At 40.3% G+C, this 24082-nt stretch overlaps 1 protein-coding gene across 6 annotated transcripts in view; it reads right to left on the bottom strand.

Annotated features, from left to right (window-relative positions):
- The window catches only part of slc16a1b (solute carrier family 16 member 1b), a 31743-nt gene that overhangs the window by 5483 nt on the left and 2178 nt on the right, over positions 1-24082 (bottom strand). Inside the window, exons 1-3 of one of the 6 annotated variants that reach the window (XM_036579158.1) lie at positions 23632-23783; positions 7965-8020; positions 5739-6031 (exon numbers count right to left, since the gene is read on the bottom strand). In XM_036579158.1, coding sequence (XP_036435051.1) covers positions 5739-5955 — 217 coding nt within the window. In that variant the 5' untranslated portion in view covers positions 5956-6031; positions 7965-8020; positions 23632-23783. The other 5 variants (XM_036579159.1, XM_036579157.1, XM_036579156.1 and 2 more) reach the window with 5 other exon arrangements.

Genomic DNA, 24082 nt, shown 5'->3' with positions numbered 1-24082 from the left:
ATGTATATAATGTGTGTGTGTAGTATGTGTAATTATACACACACACACACACTTCCTAGGTTTTCCCTCCCATCCAGTTGTTCAATTTACCCAGCTGCACTCTGTGACCAGTCACCCCAGGAATAAAAACTGCTGAGTTTTATTAGTCTACAAGGATGACCATGTCTTCCTACTGAACTGCAGTGCACCAAGGAAAGGAAAAAAAATGGTAAGCCAGCATTAAAGATTTTCACCACTAGATGGCAGTAAAGTGTCACTGCTCACATTAACATGCTTTCAAGCTCTTGGTTCATCGAGTACAAAAGAATGGCGCAAGTCATTGTACCTAATATGGTTTTTCCTTCCTGTGCAGGGTCTTGCATCCTTTAAATCCCCCAAACCTCAAATCATTAAGCACATGCAAAACCAGCTTGTCTCCCTAAAACAAAAAGGCAAAACTAAATTTTACAGAATCTGTCTCAATTCCCGCAAAGTTTATTTATAGTAAACCGAGGGGAGGGTTCATTTCTGCCTGCATGATTTTGTATACCTTCAGACTCCATCTCATGCTAAAACAAGTAAGTCATTCACAAAGTTCCACCCCAAAGGAAACTTGCTCAGAGATGCCTTTGTGCACCGATTTCAGACCAGCAGCACCCTCGAAAACCAGCCCGTCACCATGATGCAACAAACCGAATAACTGCTCTCAGGCCAGCATCCTACGCCAACCAGTAACCATTGGCTAGTAAGTGAACATGAGGTGGAAACAACCAATCACAGGTTAGGAAAGCCCGGAAGTCCTTTAATCAAACACACTAATATATTCTGACAGGCCTTCTGTGCTGCTAGTGGACCAAACAAACTTTCCATTCTGAACTAGGACAATGGTACCACTGATCAACACACGCATACGCACACAAATATAAAGTGCTACAAAATGGGAAGGCAATGTACTAAGTGACCTCAAACATGCTTCTGGTGCTGTGGTCAGTCTGTGGCATTTCACTGCAGAGCACAGCCTTATAAAGCACTGCTCCCAACATAACATGAAGGGTTTCCAAACAGAACCTTTCAAAGTGCTCAGCAGACAAATAGCTCAGGGGCCACACATGCTGCAATGAGTCTGAGTATTCAACCTCATTATGGAAAACATGTTCTGATCCTGCTGCTATGCGAGTATCAAAACTCTCATTCAAATCATTTGTTTGGCAAATCAAAGTAAAACACACTTAATGTGACATACCCAGATTGATGAGTAAATAAGATTAGGTATAGCAAACTTTATTAGAACTCAGCCCTCTAGGCTAAAACATGCAGTTTAGGAGACACAGGCCAAAAGCTGAGCAGGCAAAGACCCTTCATGCTCACAATGAAGCATCGGCCAGGATAAAAGTAAACATCACAACCAATGAAATCCATATTACATCATAATGTTTAAATAATCAAAGCCAAGCCTCTGCCCCAACTAGGCATAAATTAGCCTTAAATGAGCTTAAACTGTGTCTCCTTCAATTTAAACAGAAAAGTGCTGCTGACCTGCAAGAAGTGAAAGTGTACAACTGACTCCTTGTGAGGCAACCACTCCAATCACTCCATGCCCTCTCTTTTGGAGCATGCTCTCCCGTTTCAAAAGTCCAATTCAATTGAATTTAAAATCTGATTAAAATCCAAAGGCCACTTTAGGGATTTAACCAACTACAGATGCCAAAATTTGATTGGACAACTTTTGGATCAGGGGAAAAGCCTCTGGAGTCACTTCACTAAATCAACTAACAATTTTTCCCCCCTTTCAGGAGGGGGGGTTTTTAAAAAAAAAACAAAACACATTTTGCTATAATAAATCCCATAAAACACAGGAGCAGAATCCACAGAACCCCAGAGTTTAGGGTGTAGGGTGGTCACTTCACACAGCCCTCGATTTGGACAGATTCCACAATTCCTTCCTGAAGTGCAACTGTGTTGTTGCCAAATTCTACTGCTGAACGATTTCCCAACATACTGCATCAACATCACTGCCTCCCTCTCACACTCCCCTTTTTCATGTGCACACACTTCTGTTAAAAGGTCTGCATTGCTCAAACTAGTCTTGAAGGCAGCCCAGGTAAACTCCAAACAGTGGGCGTGAAGTGTTAGTTTAACATACATTTGATAATTTGATCTGTATTAATTTCTATTACTATTCTGTGGTTGGTGCTTACATAACCAAACTAAATCAATCATTTTTAATATATATATATAAAATTATTGATTTTGTTTGGTTATGTAAGCACCAACCACAGAATAGTAATAGAAATTTTTATATATATATATATATATATATATATATATATATATATATATATATATATATATATATATATATATACACATACACACACACACACACACACACACACAAACAAACAATTCTGAAACACTACCATATGTCGAGTGATTAAATAGACTAAAGGTACTATTTGGACAGTATTAGTTCTACATGGGGATGTGGGGTAATTATCAACGTTGTTTCTCATTGATTTCAGTCCTGAAGAAGCATTTACATGAGATCTCTGTGGCCCAAATCAAGTCGATATGTCTTGCCCTTCCAGAGTACGACTTTGAACACCGAGACGTAAAATGACAGAATAAAGTGTGATTTAATGAAATGATCTTGATTGCTAACTAGATTTCATCTAAAGGGGAATTCCACCAAAAATTTCAAAAATTCTGCTTAATTCAGTTATTGAGCTGTCATTCAGAGTGGTCTGATGAGAAATGGTTTATTATTGAGGAACCTGCAAACTAGTGGAACCAGGGGTCTCAACTTACATATAGCCATTTTATTTGTTTTCCCCAATACCACCAGTGAACCTATACATGTCCGAGATGTTATATGTAACGTTGATAAATGGTAAAATAGTTGTTAGTCTGAAAAGATCATTTTCTTTGGGAAGACATTTTCGAGGCATTAAACTTTTCAGATGTCTGGTTCCTATCAGTACTAACTCTGACTTGGCAAGTTTCTCTAGAACACAGCTTTTCACATCAAACCACTGTGATATTGTTTACATCTCAACTATTTAAATTACGCAGAAAAGTAAGGTAATTTCAATTCCCCTTTAAGATAAGGTCGATAGTGTAAACAAAAGCTAAATTAAAATGTTCATGCTTTTTGCTCTTAGGATTGAAGGTAGCGTGTAAATTAAGCAGCCACTCCTGTCCCTGAAATTTATGCCAAGATTTCTTATTCTGTGCAAATCAAATCAGTCATAACTATTACAGAATTGATCTGGATGCATAAATGGTACAAACTCAGATGTGAAAAACAGACCACATGTTAAAACGGCATCACTCCACCTCCCCAAGGAAAATTAATCCAGTTCAAACAAAATATTTACCAGGCATTTCTGTGCTCAGAATAGAGTTAGCTGAAATACCTAGTTTCTTAAAAGATCAAGGCAAGATGTGCAGACATCACAAATGTATGCTCGCTACATGATGGGCTGTCTGCCTAAAAGGAAGGTTTCATTGTCCCTGTAAAAACACACTTTTTCCTCGCACTGTTTTCTACATAATTTGAGCTCAGCAGCCACCCTTTACATTGCATGAAAAGTTCTTGATTGGACCAACAGAAATGCCCCAAAACTGCTTTGAATAAAGTCTCTACAGTAACTAACACTGAAAGTAAATAACATTTTTGCCCTCTCTATAAAGTTATCATTTTGGAGTTAACGGTTCTCTGGACAGCAACGATATTAAACCATTTACACAGTAGAATGAACAGGATGAACTTTTGGTGGCTAAAGCAGTGACAGGGAGAACAGTTTTTTTTTGTTTTCCCCCCTTTTTTCTTTTCTCAACACAGCTCACTTGACATACACTGAATACTCTAATTCAATTAAAGGGTCATTATACCTCCAACAAACCCCCCTACCCCGGCAGCACAACCGGAGCCATGGCTTTAGGGTTAACGCATTCACTGATGCAAGTGCCTTTGAGTGGAATAAAGGCTACGTGCAGGAACTCGTGTATGCGAAGTTGTGTGTGTAGCCCTCCCAGTCTGAGTAATGCTGAGTAGGTAGTTCACCAAACTGATGTCACCCTATGCCTTCAGCTCTCACAAATTCATTAAAAACATACCACAGGCACCGTATTTTATAACTAATGTTCATTCAGTTGTGTTCCTTTGTATGCAAGCTTAACTGAAAAGCTTATACCAAACTATATTTAACCAGCATCTTTCAAAAAAAGATGAAGTTGTAATCTTATGACTCACGGGTTGTGTAGTTTGAGAGCAACTCTAAGTACTCTGGAAGTCTGTTTTTTGAATGCTTCACTGGTATTTGGCAATTGATGTGCGCGTCAGAAGATTCACACATTTGGGTTACTGAAACAGCCCCATTTCACACAGCCACTCTGTATGAGTGGGAAGACCTGAATTTCACAGGAAATCCATGTTTCCATGACAACCACCACAAAACTTCTGTGACTGCTGCCATGTTCAGAAGCCTGTTAAACTGTATTCATTCAAAGCACAGAGTTAGCTCCCACTTTAAACAAACAGATGAGGGTTGCTGACGTATTTAGAGACCAGCAGATCTGGTGAACTGCTGAACTTTCACTTCTACCTCTCATATCCAACATCACAGAGGACATACATCCGAGTTCTCCTCAGATGTCTGTAGTTTGTTAAAAGAATGGCTTATGCATCCCTGTGCAAAATGCGATATGGGAACTACCAATGCCGATATTCAATATTTTTCACGTACGTATCAGCCAGTGCCGATATATAGATATAAAAACAACTATAAAAAAAGATACTAGATCCACCTAAATTCAATGTACAGAGAAGTATAATACTTATTTGTAGAAATTTGCAAAAGCTCCAGGCCTACAATCCTCTATTTTATGCTGTGCAACCACATGGATTGGGTATCATCATTCAAATTTTGTGTAATGTGGGGACTCGAGTTCATTTGCTGGTTAAAAACCTGTAGAAACTCCGGCTTTTATCATGTTGATGAAACTGAATTCTTGCCATTTCTCTCAAATGTATGCCACTGTATTCTTAATCAGGTCTGCACTCACATGCTTAAGCAGCTCTGTTCTCACTCCACCAAGACTAGAATCCAGCTGTGAATACACTGATCTTTGACCTGTTTAAGATGTTATTAGTTTGGAGAGTGTATGCTTATGGAGGTCTTCTTATACCCAACATTAACACCCCACCCCCATGCCATTGTTACTGTGTTGGAAATTCTGGCAAGGTACAGCAACTGGAAATGTCAACACTTTGTTAAAACTACTTGGCGAGTGTTTTACAAAGCAGGATTTCTCAGATAACCAGATACATTAGGTCAAGTCAAGCTTGTTGAACAGGAAAAAACAAGGCATGTTCCTATTTGACAGCCCTTATTTTTGGCATACATTGTCCAGCTAGCTGAGAAATTCTACTCCTTGAAATAACCCCCAGGTCTCAGTAAGATGTTTTTAAATTCCTCATAAAACAACCAGGACTATACTTTTTTGCAACATTGGATTATTAAGTTATGAAATCCTGGAAAATCTCACTCACACCCACACACAAAAGATGTGTTTCCAGTAGCACATCAGAAGAGGACGGCAGGTCAGAGAGTTAATATAAGCACAGCTGTGTGTTTGGTTGTTTTATTTAACTGTAGTGGAACGCGAGGAGTGAGAGAAAGAGCAACAGAGCAAGTGAAGAAGAGCAAGTGAGATAAGAAAAAGAAAAAAGAAGGAAGCAAGACAAACTGACTGACCTCCTGCATACATGACAGCCAGCATGATGGAGGAGATCCAAGAGACCTCACTGCTTGTGGCATCGAAGATTTGCTCGATCTCTTTGAAGAAGACCGTGATTGATTTGGGGAAGGCGTAGGAGAAGCCGATGCTGATGAAGGCTCCAGCCACCACAGCCCAACCCCAGCCACCCTCTGGGGGTGTGTAACCCACTGGACCGCCTATTGCTGGAGGCATCGCTACACACGCTTGCACACGCTGGTCAGGAGCAGGAACAGCAGGCTCAGATGAGCGTCACACACACTTGGTCAGTCTGTAAGAGACCAAGACACAACAAGATGAGTGAGTGAAGTAAGCCTATATATTTAAAACACACACACACACACACACACACCTGTTCATGTTATAACATTGACAACTAGTCAAACACTCAACATAAAAAAAAAAAAACTTCCATCTTTCACAAAATGGTTTTACATCAGGAAATATTGTGTCAATGTCTAAAGACACTGTGAGCAGTAACAAGACTAAAACATCAGGCACCACGCAGTAAACACTGATCAATTTAGTAAATAAACAAGCAGCAGAAGTTATTTTGCCAAAATAAAATATTTAAAGAGGATCTATTATACTCAATGTTCATAAGTTTATTTTTGGGACACTCCAATGTTCCAAAACCACATTTTTCTCATATTGTACAGACCTATTTACCCTCTGTCTGAAATGCTCTGTTAGAGCTCCCATGCCTTAAAGTCCCCCTCCTCATAAGCCCAGTGTGCTCTAATTTGTCAGCCTTTCCACACTGTTCTGACTGGTCAACCGCCAGAGCAGCAGAAAGCGGTAGCAGCATTCTGCTACAAGTTGTACCCGTTTTGCCATCTGCACACAGCCCGTTCTCTCCTGAGCAGCTGTAAACACCGCTGTGGCTATTCTTACAAAATATCGGTTCTGCCACATTAGTTTGAGCCAGAGTCCAATCCTGAAAGTCAGAACAAACTCTCACCCAGCCTCCAGCAGTTGCTGTGTAAGCCAAGCTTGCTAGCACGTGGGCAATAACGATTGAGTTACAAGATTGTGTCAACCTGTAACAAAGAAAACGGGCTGGAATTCCAACAAGGAATTTCAGACAGCTACTCCCTCTGGTGTATATTTTGGGTTTTATAACTTTGCAGATGATTTACATGCACAAAAAAGCTACACACTAAAGGGAAAAAACAAAAGCATAATAGGTCCTTTTTAAAAAGTGGAACTGTATAAATATCTAGCCTAATTAGTTTGAGTCCTGACAGAGTTGGGATAAGTAACAGTACTCTGTATTGGCTGATCCTCAAGGATCAGGTACCAGAAGGGAAAAAGTGGTATTAGTTCATCTTTACTTTACATGTAATGTTTCATTGTCTACTAATTATTTACCAAGGCCTGGTTTTGTTAGTTTTTGCAGGCTGCAGATTAATCCACAAGGGGGCAATATTAGCATGCAAGGGAGGAATCCAGCATGAACCCACACCAGCAAGATCTTACTAAAGCATGTGTTTGCAGTCACAATGTAGTTTTGACTTAAATTAGGTGCATTGCTCAACGTCACTGAATATTTTTAAATCCTTTTTATTGAATAAAAAGAGGTGATCACTAAACCTGATTTTTTTCTTTAAAAAAAAAAAAAACACTTTTTGTAGATATTACCCAGTCCCATCAGACACTGAGAAGTTGTAAACTGGTAGTGGAGTACATGCTGTAAACAGGATGCAGTTGGATCATTACAGCTACAGTCAGATCATTACATCTTCACAATGCTTAACCACAACACTACAAACAAGAAGACATGCACAGTAACTTTTTAACCACTGCTAACCTCAACAAAACAAAAGTCAGTCTGTCACACATTATCCCTCAGCTGTGTGGAGCAGGTCATGCAATTATACAGAGATCCAACCTTGGGGCAGAAGCATCCTGCAAATCCTCTGACTATGGTGCACTGTGCATGCAAACTCTGTATAGAGAGCATCATACTGTAACGCTGGCAAGCCTGTACCTCGTTAACCACATGGGAACTACCCACAATGAAAACCACATTAGACACACATGCATACACATTCAAACCAAGAGCGATTCTCCCACCATAAAGCACACACAGCCCCTTTGGTTGATTTGAGGTGAATACAGTAAATCTGAGATTGAATGCCAGACATCTGGATGGTATGTGTAATTGGAGAGATGCCAAGAAACATAACAGAGGCACTAGACACCTCACTGCTCACTGGGAGGTCAAGGCTGCATCCTTGGAGGGGGTGAAAAAGGGGGTCTATCAAACAGACAGAGAGAGAAAAAGCAAGTGTGATGAAATACTTCTCTGGGTCTTTAATGAAAAACTCACTTAATGTTCAGAGGTCACCCAAATGAGCTCTCAGATCGCTCCCAGGATGCACCTCTCTTTCGCTGAGGAATGTGTGAATGGGCAAGTGCATAACTCCCCAGTGAAACTCTCTTTGCCATCAAATTTGGAGTTCCTTACCATTTATTCAGTTTGTAAAACAATGTAAATGTAAAAATGTACATTACTAACAGGGTTTTGTAAAAGTCACATGTTCATCTAAATATCTGCTACAACGAAACACTTAAAGCTTGACCAGGTAACATGAAATTAATAACGACAATGGTGAGAATGAACCCAAAATTATACTTCAGAATAATGTGACTTGGAAGGACTACAACTCAGAATGACAGTGCCTCATACTACAAATCAGCCACAAACACTATGCGAGTGCATGTGTACATATGACCTGTGGTGCAATTAGTGTGAAGTATTTGCCCTTTGCTTTCTTTTATCAAACTGAACAAACAGGCGCTCTGCCAACACACAGATCCTGTGTGCTTGCTTGTTTGAGCGTTTGTCTAAAATTCAATAGTAGGAGCACAGTATACCTCCATGACCCTAACAGACCGATTCCTCATAGTGAAAATGGGAGCGTCACACAGTGTGTAGGCGGCACCTATTGTGACCGGTAACATCAACAATACCAACCGGAAAGGACAAAGAGGACCAATATTTCAGTGACAGCAACAAATTACTTCCTTCCTTTAGAAGGGACTACTCTCATTATAATGCAATATGGATCACCTCCAAGAATGGTAATGTAGCTAGTCGACATCAGTCCCTACAAGGCGCATTCACAGGCCAGAGGTATGTCTCACAAATTAAATATATCAGGCTAAGCAAGAAATTCTAAGCTTAGTTCGACGTAAACCTGGATTTGCCATCTCACAGTGGATCACTTTTTACCAGGCTACATCACAACAGCAACTTATGCTGCACAGCTAGCTTGGCATTATGGATCATAACAGCTCTTAATGCAATCAGACGGAGCTTCTGACAAATCAGGGACAGCCTGCTAAAGAAGGTGGACCCATCAAGTCCTGTTCATGCTGTCTTCTTTTGCACCAATAGCTGTTAAACTGTAACCTTAGCCCACAGGACAGCCAATACTACATCTTCAGTTTGACTAGTACTCTTTATTAGTTTATCCAGAGTTATCATGTGGAGTTCTTTGTGTGTGTTTGTTTTCAGTGAATGTAAAACTATGCTGATTGATTAGACTGCCCTTAATGGACAAAGTTTTATTGATTTAAAACAAAAATGTTTGGAAACAGCATTATATGCCTCAAATTATTTACTACCATTGATCATAGGATGCATTTTTGTGTGTATATATGTAACTCCTCTGTTTCGGTCTGTGACCACTATGTGCGAGTAACGATTCTTCACCAAAGCTTTGGGTTCAGGCATAGTACCGAGTTTATTAGCTGACAAACACAAGAATAAAACGTTGGGGTCATTAAAAGGCACAGACTACAGCTCTCAGCTCCTATACAACAAAATGTAAACCACAGTAAAACACTTTGTTTACCGTTAGGAAGTGGACTACTCTGTATACAGCGGCTTTCTGATCACTGGCTAATATTAGCATACTAAACAAATAAGCGCTGTTTACAAAATGTAATCCACATATATTAACCAGTTATTTCACAGACTTACAACTTATTTTATGACAATTTTTTACACTTTATATTAGGGTCGGGAATCTTTAGGCACTTCACGATTTGATTACGATTCAGAGGGCTGCAATGCGATTATAAAATGATTAGCGATGCATCTTTTTTTTCCTATACAGGATTTCTTTTTTTCGCTGTGTGACAACTTTGTACTTTTAAAGCAAAGTATTTATAATAGTCCATAATGAATTTACTTCCAATATCTTGTATTAATAAAACAAATGGAAGTGATGTGGCAAGTGAACTGGAAGGCTCTCATTCACTGTTCTTGTTTGGAGCACAAGACACTGCTGCCACTCATCTGCGATAAAATGCACAGTTACGGTGAAATAAGATCCTGTGGCAGTGGATGCCCACGAAGCACGTTATAGACGTCCTATCCGTTTAATTCAGGGATTTTTCAGGTTTGGTCTCGTTGTAGAGAGAGCTTTACAAGAAGCTATTCAACGTTTGAGGAAAAGTTTCCTGAGGAAAAGGGGAGGAAAGGGGTTATAGCTGAAGCTTAAAGCAGAGCAAAGGAAATACTGACACATACTGGCATTAAATGTTGCGGCTCCCAAGGTGGTTTGATTTTTGTTGAAAGGGCAAAATGGCTCTTCTTAACATTTGGGTTGTGACTCCTGACCTAACCTGGCTTTTAATGCAGAGGGAGCCGGTCGGATCATCCAGTTGTGTTTTTGTTATGTGCCGCCACAGACTGTCAGGGCGCTGCACTTACCCACTTCCAAGTTCCGCCTTTTGCATTCTGTCAACATTACGTAATAAATTGAATATTTAGAAAATCAATTTGACATTTGTGAATTGATTCAGAATCGTTCACGTCCGCATCGCGATGCATCTAAGAATCGATTTTTTCCCGCACCCCTAATGCCTACTGCCCGTCCTCATCAAATGACCTACCGCTGACACTACGGTCTCATCTCATCAACCCCCTTCCTCTCAATTTTCAAGCATTTGCTCTGAAACACAATAGTGCTTTGAATTTGTGCACTTTTTCCAAAAGGAAAAAACAGAAATGTTGTGGAATGAGACAAACAGACACATTCCTATTCCACTGATCTCTTCTATCAGTGATGGTGGTAAAATTAATTTGACATTTATGAATCGATTCAGAATCGTCCACGTCCGCATCGCGATGCATCTAAGAATCGAGCTTTTCCCCCCACCCCTACTTTATATTATTTTTAGGAGCAGAGCTCATCCTTTCTACTTACTGTCTCGCTATACACACACACACACACACACACACACACACACACACACACACACAGTGACCGTTATAGCGATGACATCACAGATAATTTGACCCCAAACATTCCATTAATAAGAGATAAATGTACAATACCAACTACTTTAAGTTAACATTAAATGTAATATTTTGATGAAATTCATACACATTAAAACTGCTTCCGCTACATATACACTCTTAGGACATAATGAATGAAAGGAGAGAAAAACAAAGAAACAAAACAGTTTCACAAATGTCAGTGGTCAATATCAGTCAGCCTTGCATAGGTGAGTGGTGTGAGGGCTTGTGCGTGTGTGGCATGCCTTTAGGTCGCTCAAAGGACATTCCCAGTGCAACTCCACCGAGAATGAAAAGCTGACACTAGACCTGTTACTGCACACTCTGCGCTATAACAGGAAACTGGCTCAGTGTCTGGACACTTTCAGACACACTCTTGTACACGTACACAGCTAGAGACTATCTAAGCATGACCAACACAGGCTGAAACATGTGACAATTTTAAAACAAGCCAGCACATTTTGTCCCACTGTGGAGAACAGGAGCCCCAAAGTCTGTTGCTTTAACACGCACTGAGGGTCAGGTCGGCCTCCTATGAGCAATAACTTGATTCTCCACAACGCTGAGGGGAGAGTGTCTGGCTGCAGGTAATAGATTACTAACTGCTGAATCAGGAAAAACAAGAACTGAGCAGTGTGTATTTGAGTGTTTTTCACCATCAGCTGTCCAAGGAATTAACCTGACTACTGATTAGTAAACTCACTGCTCAATGAATGATCTTTGAGACAGAGATCCCTGTTGAAAACAAACACCAATTCTTAAAACCTGCCTCAGCCTTTCCAAAGTTCCTGGTTTCGCATGTCCTGTTTATGCTTTTCTGAACCAACTGAGCCTTTGCAAGTATCTAAACCCTGAGCACAAAGGTAAAAACATGATTCAGTTGGGTTACTCCATGAGAAACAAAACAGTATCTACACATGGAGCACCCATATTATATTATTTAATTGGCATTTTAATGCATTTTAAGCCTGCTAGTAGCCTTACAGGATACCAAAATCCATGGTGTGGCACTCTAACATAACCCCCTGGATTGCCTATAGGGGTTGAGCCCTTTAGAGGCCCCACTATTATTACATAGTCACCTAATAGCAATTATTTGAGCTGATCACAATTATTCTCCACAGTTGTTAGCCCTCAAGTGTAAAATGCGGACCTAATGCAATTATCAGCTGGGATGAGAAATTTAAATACAGAAAATGCATTTATTAAGACACTGCATGGTCTTACGACAATAAATGTCCTTTACGTTGGAGTTATAATACCTTCAGAGAGCAGCAGTGAGTAATGATTGTGTCAGTTGGGAGCTACCAAGGATAAATAGATAGGGAGCAAGATAGACAATTCAACCATTTTAGGCTTGTACTTTCTGATCGTCAGGCCTGCCCACAATACGAGGTCACAATACAATTCTACTGTGATACAGAAAGATCTATGATCAGTTTTCTTTTAAGTATTATAAATGATCATACCCTCGACTTGCTAACAGGATAAGGAGAAAATAGTGTAAATTTGATTAAGTGAACTATCCATCTAAAAGTTCACAACAGAATCTTTTGTATGGAATTTGTATGGAAGGGTCTCTAGTGTTTCCCACTTCTAAAGACAACCCAGAGAGCTTTGCGAAATTTAGTGTGTTGCATTTTACGACAAAGCTAAACATACAGGAAATAGTGAAAGAAATCAGAATAAAGTCTAGTATTTGTCTGCATAGGAATCAGGCCTACCTGAAAACCTTGAGGTATCTGCCTTTGGTACAGGAGTAACAGCTCCTTGGTCTTTGTCCTGTACATTCACCTGGTCCTAAAAAGTAGGTGTGGCCTTCACCGTGTGACCTTGTCATGCCACTTGGGGCTACCTCCCTCGTGGTCTACGTGAGTCTAATATACATGAACAGAACTGTGAATATGATTTCCTAATGACAGAGTTGCCAGTCACTCTGGATCTGAAATATGATCAGGATGTTTATTAGTGTCTGCTTGACAGAGCAGCTTTGCTGATACAAGATCTCAATAAGTATCCACCGTGCTTCTCACCACCTCTGGCTTTCCCCATAGCTCATCCGAACACTGATTTGGAAAAAAATGAACAGAGAAGCAACTCCCAGTTTTAGTAATGCCAGATAAATTCTTTGGACCAAAACAAAGTGAAGGCTTCCAAGACTGAAAGTCTATGAAGCCTAGCAGAAAGCTCTCCACTATGCTCCCGGTATGCTTTTAGTTGCTGGAGCTGAGTTTACTCAGGTGGTCATTAGTAGGATACACCTTTCAAAACACAGCCCTGTCTGTGTCCGTAGGTGTCCATGGGTGTCTAAACAAATATCACTATCACCATCTTGTCTCTAGCTCCCATGTATCAGTTTCCCCTTTCAAAACACACGTAGAACCTCACTGTGAAGCCCTGATCTGTTTTTCAACCTATCCCTTCAGTCCTACTGGGGAATGTACCAGACCAGCTATAGATTAAAAGCAGGGTATTGAACTACTATTCCTCCACATGCCAGTTTCACAACAGAGCAATTGATGACAATCTAGGCAGAATTCTAGAACAGTTGCATAACTTCAGATTTGAGAGCACAGTATGTGCCTAACATTGATGCACACCAAAACCGTAAATGAAAAGATTCCAGTCCAGACATGTCCAATCATGCAGATCAGAACTCAAGGGCACTGTTTAAGGTTCCTGTCTTTATTATTTGCAGAGTTGAACAACTTCTGTTCTTACAATAGTTCTAAGGGCATGGTATGTGTAATTTGCCCTGACCATGCGTACGACAGAGCTCAAAGACCCCACCAGATGGATACTCCAGAGAGCAGAGCTGCAACAGGGCCAGATTCACAGATCTAGTTTGATCCAGACCAAGTAAAGCATCCCTGCTCTGAGCTTGTGAGTCTTCTGTGACATGAGCCAGTTTCCACTGGAAGCCTGCCCCTTGTGGACACATTTGTTCAAAACTGAAATCGTTAGCATCCTACTTATTTAAAAAAATAAATATAAAAAATAAATAAATTAATATTAAAAAAAAGCAAAAAGATTAGGTAAACAAAACTGAATAAGGTTTAGCTATTCGGGAAACGGGGCTGTTTGGCATTTGAGATGTCAACTCCTCACTGAAGGCCAAAGACAGGGGGTGGGTGTTTAGTGAGGGTAGGTTTTCAGGGGGTGTGTGAAGGGTGTGTTCCAATGCCAAGGTCAGGGAGGTGACGGCAGGCTACAAGCCCAGCCATGACATGGCAGAGTGTAGAGAACATATCGCCACTCTCACATTACCCAAAGCTACACTCACGCCAAACTGTAGGGGACTAATGATTCAACAAGTTTTCAATTTACTCTGCCAGTCGTGATGCTGTTCAACTGTTGAATTCTTTTTTTTCATTATACACTTTTTTCAATAAAATAATGACTACATTAATGGCCACATACACAAACATTAAGGTCTTCTGAAAATCTAAGGAGAAATGCTCCCTGTTTGGTGCCTCCAAATATGGCTCTAGAACACAGGCCATCGCAGACCTACCTCCTTAATAGTGTTGTGGTAAAAAGGGGGAAATATTTTCTTTAATAAATAGCGTCAAAGACACATGGATCAAATTCATTCGGACACTATCAATGTTCTTCACTGCTTACCATCCAAAAACAAACCAACATAGGTTGCTTATTCATAGCTTTAGACATGGGCATAACATTTTGACAAGGGTGGGATACAAAAACGTTTCAAAAGCTATTCAGATATTCGTTAAATAAATGAAGACGTGTTTTGGGATTCAGATATTTGTTTCTCTTTTGTGTTGGGGGGTGGCGGGGGGGTAAATGTAGGGTATTAAAGATGAACTGCAAAACACTAACATCTCAGGAGAAACCTGGATGACTCAAGGTTACAGTCCAAAATACTGCATTGTTTTTAGTTTGCTGAAAACACCAAACACAGTGAGATGAAACAGAGCTCCCTCAGTAATAGTAGTCATGAGCGAATCAACAACGCAGCCATGTAATAAAACCAGTAATAGAAAATGCCACCTTTTTCCCCCCTTTTTCTACCTGAAGACAAAGCTAACTGCTAAATGTGGCTTGATTTGATCCAATTTCTTAATCAAGTTCATAACTAGACTACTGAAAACCACAACAATTTGGGGTATATTCCCTCCCGTACAACATTATGCGCCACCCTTTCAAAACAGGTGTAACCACACAGTGAAACGACATGTAAAGTCTTCTCCCATGTCCAGTGTTGCATTTTGCTGTTTAGCGGCATGTCATTTGGAAGTGTGGTACCTGTTGCATATTGCTGACACAAACGTCTGTGCAATGTTTCAATCCAGGTAATTTGAAAAAATTACATAGATCCTTCATCCCGTATGAATCAGCCAATCAAATTACAACATCGTAGTAAAACTAGTCCACCTCTAATACGGCCTAAGAGAGAAATAACCAACATATTCAAAAAGTGGCTGAAAATGGGATCATTTTGGTCACAGCCCTGAACTTAATTTTGAAAGCTGACAATTTCTACTCACATTGAGATTTTACAATTGAACAGAACGTTTTTCCTGCATAATAAAGCACATGTAAAAGAATAAACAACTGTGTAGCCTAGTCACGACAGTGATGTCCAACCAGGACCTACACTTAATCTCCCTCATGCAGTGTAAACCATACTGGGCAATAACGTTTCCCACAAATAACAGCTTACTATTCATCATTTATTTAATGAAAAACAATGCTGATTTAGCATCAAGCTTTCAATTTGGTTTTGCCATCACTGGAATTAACTTAGGCATATAAAAAGACAGTATTGTAGTTCCATTGCTGCCTGATAATTACATTAGAGTAAACACTTAGGAGCTAGAATGAATTTACTAGCAGCACAATACCACACGAGCTGGAGACAATGACTCATGAGTACTTTTTATATCATCCAGCAAAGTGTCTGCATGTAAGCAAGCAGACAAAATTTATGCAATGACAATGGGTAATTACAGCATTTGCTCACAGGTATCAGTCAGAGCCATCTATGGCCCTGTAGGCTGACTGCTAAGGCTGAACGGCCAGTCCGCTTCCTATAAAACTCATTCATTTAGTCTACCTTCTCAAAGAGAAAACGGTCACCATACAGAAGAGTTTAACTGGGACAACAGAAGACAGGCAAAGCATCTGTAACTTGAACGTCACAAGCAGGAAGTTGTACTTCCTGTAAGCGATCAGTAAGTGACAGTAATAACACAAAGACACACACATTGCATTAGTAACCTTAGAAATTCTCACATCCCATGACCAAGTCAGAGAAAAAGGCATAGCTTAGTCAGACAACTTTCAAGTATGCTGCAAGTTTAGTAATCAAATCAATAACTGTAGTTTGAACTACAAATATAAACAGGTACATTAAGGCACATCTGTAAGCCCAGTAAAAGCCTCAGTCAGGTCCGTCAGACCAGACCCATGGTCCACTTACAATGGAGACATTCCTGGTGGTAATGTTACATGTCTCTTCTGCTTCCTGCACTAGTTCCTCTGAAACTCACTATAACTTGACATACCCTGGAATGGAGCAGTAGATACTTTTAGATTCACAGCAAGTTGTGGTGAGGTGTTACTGTGTAAACTGACGGCAGAGTTATGCTCTGCTCCACTCCACTTTCTCTGCACACAAGAACAAGCCTTTGAGCAGCATGTAACAAAATCTGATTTATGTTCATAAAATCAGATTGGTCCAACTACAGGTCTCTCTGCACTTCAGGAATCTATTAGAGACAAAAATAATCCAGACAGGCACAATGTGAGTTCAGGGTGTTCCTGAGTATGCCTACTAGGGGTGGGAATCTCTAGGTACCTCACGATTCGATTACGATTTAGAGGGCTGCGATGCGATTATAAAACGATTATCTACTTTTTTCTATATAGCATTTATATTTTCTCACTTTGTGAGCTCAAGTTTCGAGTTAAAGTTTCAAGTTTATTTGTCATTTGCACAACATGTCAGGACATTTATGCATTGAAATGCTTGTGGTGAGGCTCAGGTAATCACTACAGAAAGTAAATACGTAAAACTAAAAATACAAGAAAAACCAACTGAAATATATTAAATATACACAAAATATACAGAAAATATATACAGAATGTAGAGACAATATACATTTTAAAGTGACTAAGTAACTCAGTGTTATTGTTATTTAAAGAGACTTGGTACTTTTAAAGCAAAGTATTTGTAATGATCCATAATGAATTTACTTCCAATATCTTTTGCGCAGTTACGGTGAAATAAGGTCCAGTGGCAGTGGATGTCCACACAGCACGTTACAGCTATTCTACCCGTTTTCTTTAGTGATTTTATAACTTCAGTAAAATATCCCTGAGACGGGACGTGTGCAACACAGCGCGAAAGCCCTGTTTCGCAACGACTGAGAACCGGCATGCAGACTGCAGGTCACCTAGCAGCGATGCGTTATTTGCATTTATAAGCAGCGCAGTTGATTTCCTGGTATGTTAAATCTGCAACAAGAGACTGTCAAACACTAAAAAGTGGCGAAGCTGAAGTCACTCTCTTTTGAATTCTCCCGTTCCACCTTAAATGGTGCCGCATTTACATTCGGCGCCTCAGTCAGAATTTAAGGTGGAACGGGTAAATTCGAACAAGAAGCTGGAGATTAAGAAGTGACTTCAGCCTCGTAAAACAGTCGTTGAGAGACATTTTACAAGAAATTGATCTACTTCTTAGGAAAAGTTTTCTGGCGGAGATGGGAGGGAAGCAGCTATAGCTGAGCTAAAGCTTAAAGCAGAGGGCATTATCACACACTGGACATTAAATGTTGTGGCTCCCAAGGTGGTCAGTCAGGACAAAATGACTCTTCTTAACATTTGGGTTGTGACTCCTGATCTAACCTGGCTTTAATGCAGAGGGAGCCGGTCGGATTTCTCACTCATCCAGTTGTGTTTTTGTTATGTGCCACCACAGACTGTCCGGGCACTGCACTTACCCACTTTCTATGAAAGATGGCAAATGAGAGACCGTCAGAAGAGGCCGATGGACATTACCACAACCAATTTCTACTTCAATTTATGAACGTCTATTTTTTTTTTTATGCTGAATCGAAATTCCACCCTCAATTAGTGCAATCTGACAAACTGGATTATTATCAGCACTAATACTGATCTTAAACCAATTGCGTATCAACCAGACATGACAACACCATTTCTTAGTCAATATCATACAATAAACAGTACCCTACTTTGCTGTGCACTTGTCATAATTGTTTGTTTCACGCCAAATATGGCATGCCACCCAGATTCACTACCCCACTCTCTCCACTTTGGCACTGCTGCCCTCATTCAGACACACACACACACACACCTCATACGAATTCCATTTCTTATCCATCTCAGCTAAATGGCTCTTCACTAATCTCCCCCACCCAACCTCACTGCCCCAGTCTATCCTTCTATCTCTTCCCATCACTCACTCCAATTGCCCCTCTCCTTTCACTCACTCTCCCTTTCATACACCGCCCCTGCAACCCTCCCCCTGCACTCTGAGTTCTCTAAACTTTTTTCCTTAGTTTTTCCCTCTGCTCTCTGTATGCTGTAAATTAACTAAACTGTGACCCAAATTCATTTAACATCCAAGGTACTGTGCTCTCTCTCTGCTGCTCAATCTGTATGTCAGGTTTGTCTGATCAAGATCACTGTATGCATTAAGAATCCCATTTACCACTGTATTCTAATAAGATACAGAATCACAAAGCAGTTCTGAATACGATTATAGACCCCTTAGATCTAAAATGCAACTACTGACCCCTGGCATTCACACAGTGCTAACAATAGACCAGCATGTTGACCTTTCCATTCACCTGGCATCTTCTACAAAGTAACAGTACAACACAGAACATTCTGTCATTGTAGCCATTACACACACACAGCATTTCATCCCTGTTTTTGCTACACCACTACTCCCACTACTAATAGATACAGACCTGAAGTTGTGTGTCATTCTGTAGTCAGCAATTTGCCCATACATGGAACTGTGTCTAAGAAAATTCTTTGAAAAAAACATATCGTCAAACACCATGAATAAACAAAAACACTTGATAATTTTTATTTTTACAGAGAAATGATCTAAAAACATTTGAAATAAAACCTCTTTGCATTGTCATGCATTAAATGTTAAGTTTTTGCCTTCTCCTGTAAAGCTGCTATTTTTGGACATAATGTTTTTCTTCAGACAGCGATATGAAGCGCAAAAGAAGGAGGATCCATTTCCAAATCATGTTCATCATACTTTTGTTGATTAAAAGACATCTCAGACATAAAGCACTCAATGTCAATGGGGGTAGTATGGAGGCGCAAATGACTATAGTTGATTACTGCCTAATTTATGCCACCGCAGATGTTCAACACTGCCCAATCTCTTGCCTACTCTGGACTTGCAGACACTAAAAAAGTGCAAAGGACCGCAGGTTCAATCAACTAGGACATAAGAGGCATAAGAGAGTTTTCGGGGGGGGTGGGCAAAATGGGAGGAGTTCCAAATAAATAAAATCAGCCAAACAAAGGTCTCCCAATGCAAGCAAAAGATAATGTGCAAATGTACAGACTTTGGTATCAACATCAAACATCGAAGTGAGTCAGGCTAAAGTCCTCACTCATTTGTACTCACATATACACACTTGCAGCTCTGAATTTGATAATGTTGGGACTCCACCGGTCCACGAGATTTCGATTGGGCATATGGCTCCCGACTCCTTAATGACACTCTATCCAACAGTTCATTAATCTGTTGTACTGCAGTCTCTTCAGCACTCAACATTGCCTGCTCAACCTTTTACTGGCTACAATTAAAACAATTCATTATCAGACATGAGAAGGAGAGATTTGGACAAAAATTCCTGATCAGTGAAGAGCTCCCGACTCGCAGTTACTGGAGAACTTTCAAACTCTAAGCGCACCCACACCCAGGAAATCAGCCAATAAAAAGGGAAAAATGCTGTCAAAAATAGTGAACTGAAGATGGATGAGAAAGGTTATTTATTGCCTAATTACTTGGTGTGCTAGTTACTTTTCCTGAGAAAGTTAAGGGTGACTGTTCATTTAAACTGACACACCCTGGCAACGCACTGAGCAGGCACAGCATCAGCCCTTCTTGCTTTTTATTACAAAACCACTTATAATGGGAGAGCTTTACAACTGAGCAATTCTCAAAGAGCTCAGAGATCAGTGTAGTGATTTCCACAAAAGCACACAGACTAGGTCAGTCCTTTCCCACACAAAAGTGAGACCAGAGTAACCTTGGTAATCGAAACCACATCAGTGTTGGATTACTAACAGTGTTAGCAGCCACTAATTGTAGTGCATTTTGGTCATATAACTGAGTACTGACCCCACTTTGGTTGACTAGGACACTCTTCTAGCAGAATGACAAGGGCCAAAATGTCAAAAAATGTTTTAGTGGGATATTTAAGACAGAAGTGTTCCTGCTTTCTGACCTCTTCCACCAGCTTCACCTTTCAAAGAAGAATCAAAGAAAGTCAAATGAACTTTGTACCAGCATTGTAGCAGCAGCACGAATACTAGCTGTGGGTCTTCTCGTGCTCATTAAAGTTAATAGCTGGCAGTGGATTAGCTTCAAGGACAGCTTCTGCCTCTGTCCACATCCAGTGAGTGCACCACCGTGAGTTAAACAACTTTGAGCAAGTCCTTATAGGGATGCCATATAAATGTTTATCATCTTAAGCCATGGTCTTTTCCACTTCACAGATTCCACAAGCACAAAATGCAGAGTGGTAAACCCAAAAGAATCTACTATGAAAAAAATGCCTTTTTAATGGGTGTGGGAGAAGATTACAACATTACTATTGGCAAATTCTGCCCACAAGTCAGTCTGAAGAATATAGCATCAGCAACTCTGGCTTTTATCATCGATTTCTTAATCCTAATGTACTAATCATTTACGGCAAGTCTTATGATTGAATAACATGTTTACCAACTGACTTTCCTTTTGCTGGTGTTAGCTCTATTCCACCCAGTTAATGAACAAGAGCTGTCCTAAATTAGCAGAGAGGAGGTCTTTAAGTCCACCCCAGAGAGGCCACTGCATGGAAACTATCCTGAAACGTACGACAGTGATGTCTGGCAGCAGAACACACCAGACATTCACAGAGTCAAATAAAGGTTGCAGTCACTGGACGTACTGGAAGAGTGACTCAACAGCACAGAGGAGAAAAAGAGTTCACCTTGTAACTCGCACAGGACAAAGAAAAGTCAAGCAATTTCTTCACACTACTGAGGAGAGGAGGAGAAAGTTGATGGAAGGAAATGCACTTTCCGCTAATTTTCTCAGCCAGCTAATTATCATTCCAGCTGGGAAAGTGCAAAAAATGTGTCCCAAACATGCAAAGCTATACACACTAGGCAACAGGGGGTGTTAATGATAAGCATTTTCACGTTTGATACGATTTTCATTTCGGAAACCAAAATTGGATTTTGTGCTCAATTTTTCATATTTAGTTTGGTAAAAATGGCTAGATTATATAGAGCTCCAATTATATACACTATACAGACTGGTTTGGCTCACATTATTAGATGATTTTTAAGCAGCCAAGGAGCACATCGGCTATATAGTTTTAAATTTCAGTGTGCTGTTTTTGATTTTGCTATTATGTATTATTAATATTGGATTTAATCGCTTACAGACTTAATACTACACATAATATGGATGACAAACTTATTGTACACCAGAAGAGCGGAACATTTAGGCACCCGTAACCCTGAAGAAATAATGTTCTATTTCTCTCCATTGCTCATACATGCAGATGTAGTTCCAGTTTCTACATTTTTTAAATCGCGAGTTACCGATCTTATCTATAAGGACTGAAGTGGCTGCAGGTTTTCATGCTAAGAAGCAAGGGGAATCAGGTGGGCTTTTGCTTGATTGGAAAAAAACCTACACCACACCCCTTTGTGAATAATGCTGGCCTTACACCAAACAACTAAGTGATTTCACTGTCACAGACAAATTTCTAATGTCAGAATAAAATCATGAGTGTCTTGCTAGAGTTGCATCACGCTCATGTCATCTCAATTGTTTAGTGTAAGGTGGTCAGGATGGCTCAAGTCAGTCTTTTTCTTGTCTTGCGTGCAAGAGAGAAAGCACAAAGGAGAAAATGCATGCATGAGTGCCTAAAATTTCTGTAAAAAAAAAAAGGCAAATCTGCTCCACTTTAACACACTTACCATATTAACCTAAAACTGTAAACTGGCTGTTTTAATATTTCCTATATAATAGCCTGTAACAGTAATGTAAGGAAATATGCAGAGGACTTTAAGAATGCCATTACTGATTATCTTTTGGCCTTCTGTTAGTGGTTTATTTTCTTTTTATGGTTTAGTTCATAGCACCCAATCAACAATGCTGAATCGCTGCATGTTTTGTTGATGTGTAAATCTTCATATTAAATAAAAAGCAACTGCACATTTAACAGGCGAATTAAAACTATACTTTGTGATAATGTGCCAGACTATCCAGTTCTACAGTGTGGGCTGACCCAGATCTTCACATACCCACCCAACATGTCTTGCCATCCACTAGAGGGAAAAGTGTCTCTCTTTTTGCACATTTCCACCAGGTGCATGATGGGAAATAATCTCAAAAACCTAGCAGCTGTCTTGCAAAGTGACGCTGCAAGATAACCAGTCTTTGAAAAAACAGCCTGTGACTAAAAACTCTGTGACAACAGGCCTCCTTCACCAAACGTTCTTAAGAAGAAATTTCTTCTTAAAGCTCACATACGTAGTTTTCATGAAGATTCTTACATTAATCAATGTTTTCTTACTAGAGATTTGTTCTTAGCTAAGACAGAATCTACACACACTCAATAACATGTTTATGTATCGGCACCTAATGAATGGACTACTAATGGTAGCGCACTATTAACCTAGGTTACTAGCGTGCGGTTTTTGACACAACCAAAGCTTTCCGAGTAACCGAACCTACCTTATCTACGACTACTCCCTATGAATGAGCACGTGAGGTTCGTGACTGCCTCTCACTGCTCATGGCGAGATGATGAGGAGCCGATGAGTAACTTAATTCAATGAGCGGCCACGCACGGTTCACCACAGCGTCTCTGACTGCTTAAAAACCACCGGCAGATCCACGTGGCAACCACGACACCAGCTACTGGCCACTGTCAACCAGTTTATTGGAAAAAATTACATTAGCCACATCGCTACTTACTCTCTCTCACTCGCTCTCCAAACGGTAAGTTAGCTAGCACGCGCACACAATGTATTCGCATTGCGGCATCAAATGTGAGGGAGCTGTGTTAAAAGTGCATTTATTATTTGGCTACATAATGGAAAAAACAGGGTTAGGCTCTTAAACAGCGCGTAAATAAACGTTTTAAACAACCGGACTCGTTCCTATCCTCAGCACTGCGCTTGCAAGTTACATTAAAGCAGCGAGGGATGCTGACAGCTAACAGACAACGCTAGCAACCCAGGTTGGCTAACTAATTAGCTTACTTACTAAAAAACACGCTTTTCGCTTCACCTCAGTCATTCTGTCGACCTACCTGCCTTTTTGACTCGCACTGTCCTGCTGTAAACCACTTCTGTGTCCTTCTGTGCCCGTTTTCATCAGAGCTCCAGCCGCACACGCTGCCCTCTGACTGCTCGTGTTCATAGGTATGCTGCTGTGCCCGCTGTGCTTTCTACTAGAGGCATGGCCTTGGCTCCATCTGCGCATGCGCGCCGACACCTTCCACTATGGTCGAGTGTCCAATTACAGCGGCTGGCGTGTTTGAAGATCGCCTGATTTGATAGGCTTTGCAATGATGCTTCGAGGACAAAGGGGGTTTAACTTAAAGCTCAGCGACCCCCTGGCTTTTTTTTGTCTTTTTCTCGAAAAGTTGGTTTCTCGGAAGCAGATTAAGCGCACTGTAAAGCTGAAAGAATAACGATGAACACGGACATTTGGTCCAAATTTAGTCCGTGTAAACGGTGAGGTTAGGAGTTTTCATCATG

Source organism: Colossoma macropomum, unplaced genomic scaffold (genome assembly GCF_904425465.1).
Source record: "Colossoma macropomum unplaced genomic scaffold, Colossoma_macropomum, whole genome shotgun sequence".
NCBI lineage: Eukaryota > Metazoa > Chordata > Actinopteri > Characiformes > Serrasalmidae > Colossoma > Colossoma macropomum.
Note: the sequence above shows the minus strand (reverse complement) of the source record. Positions and strands in the feature narration are given on the sequence as shown.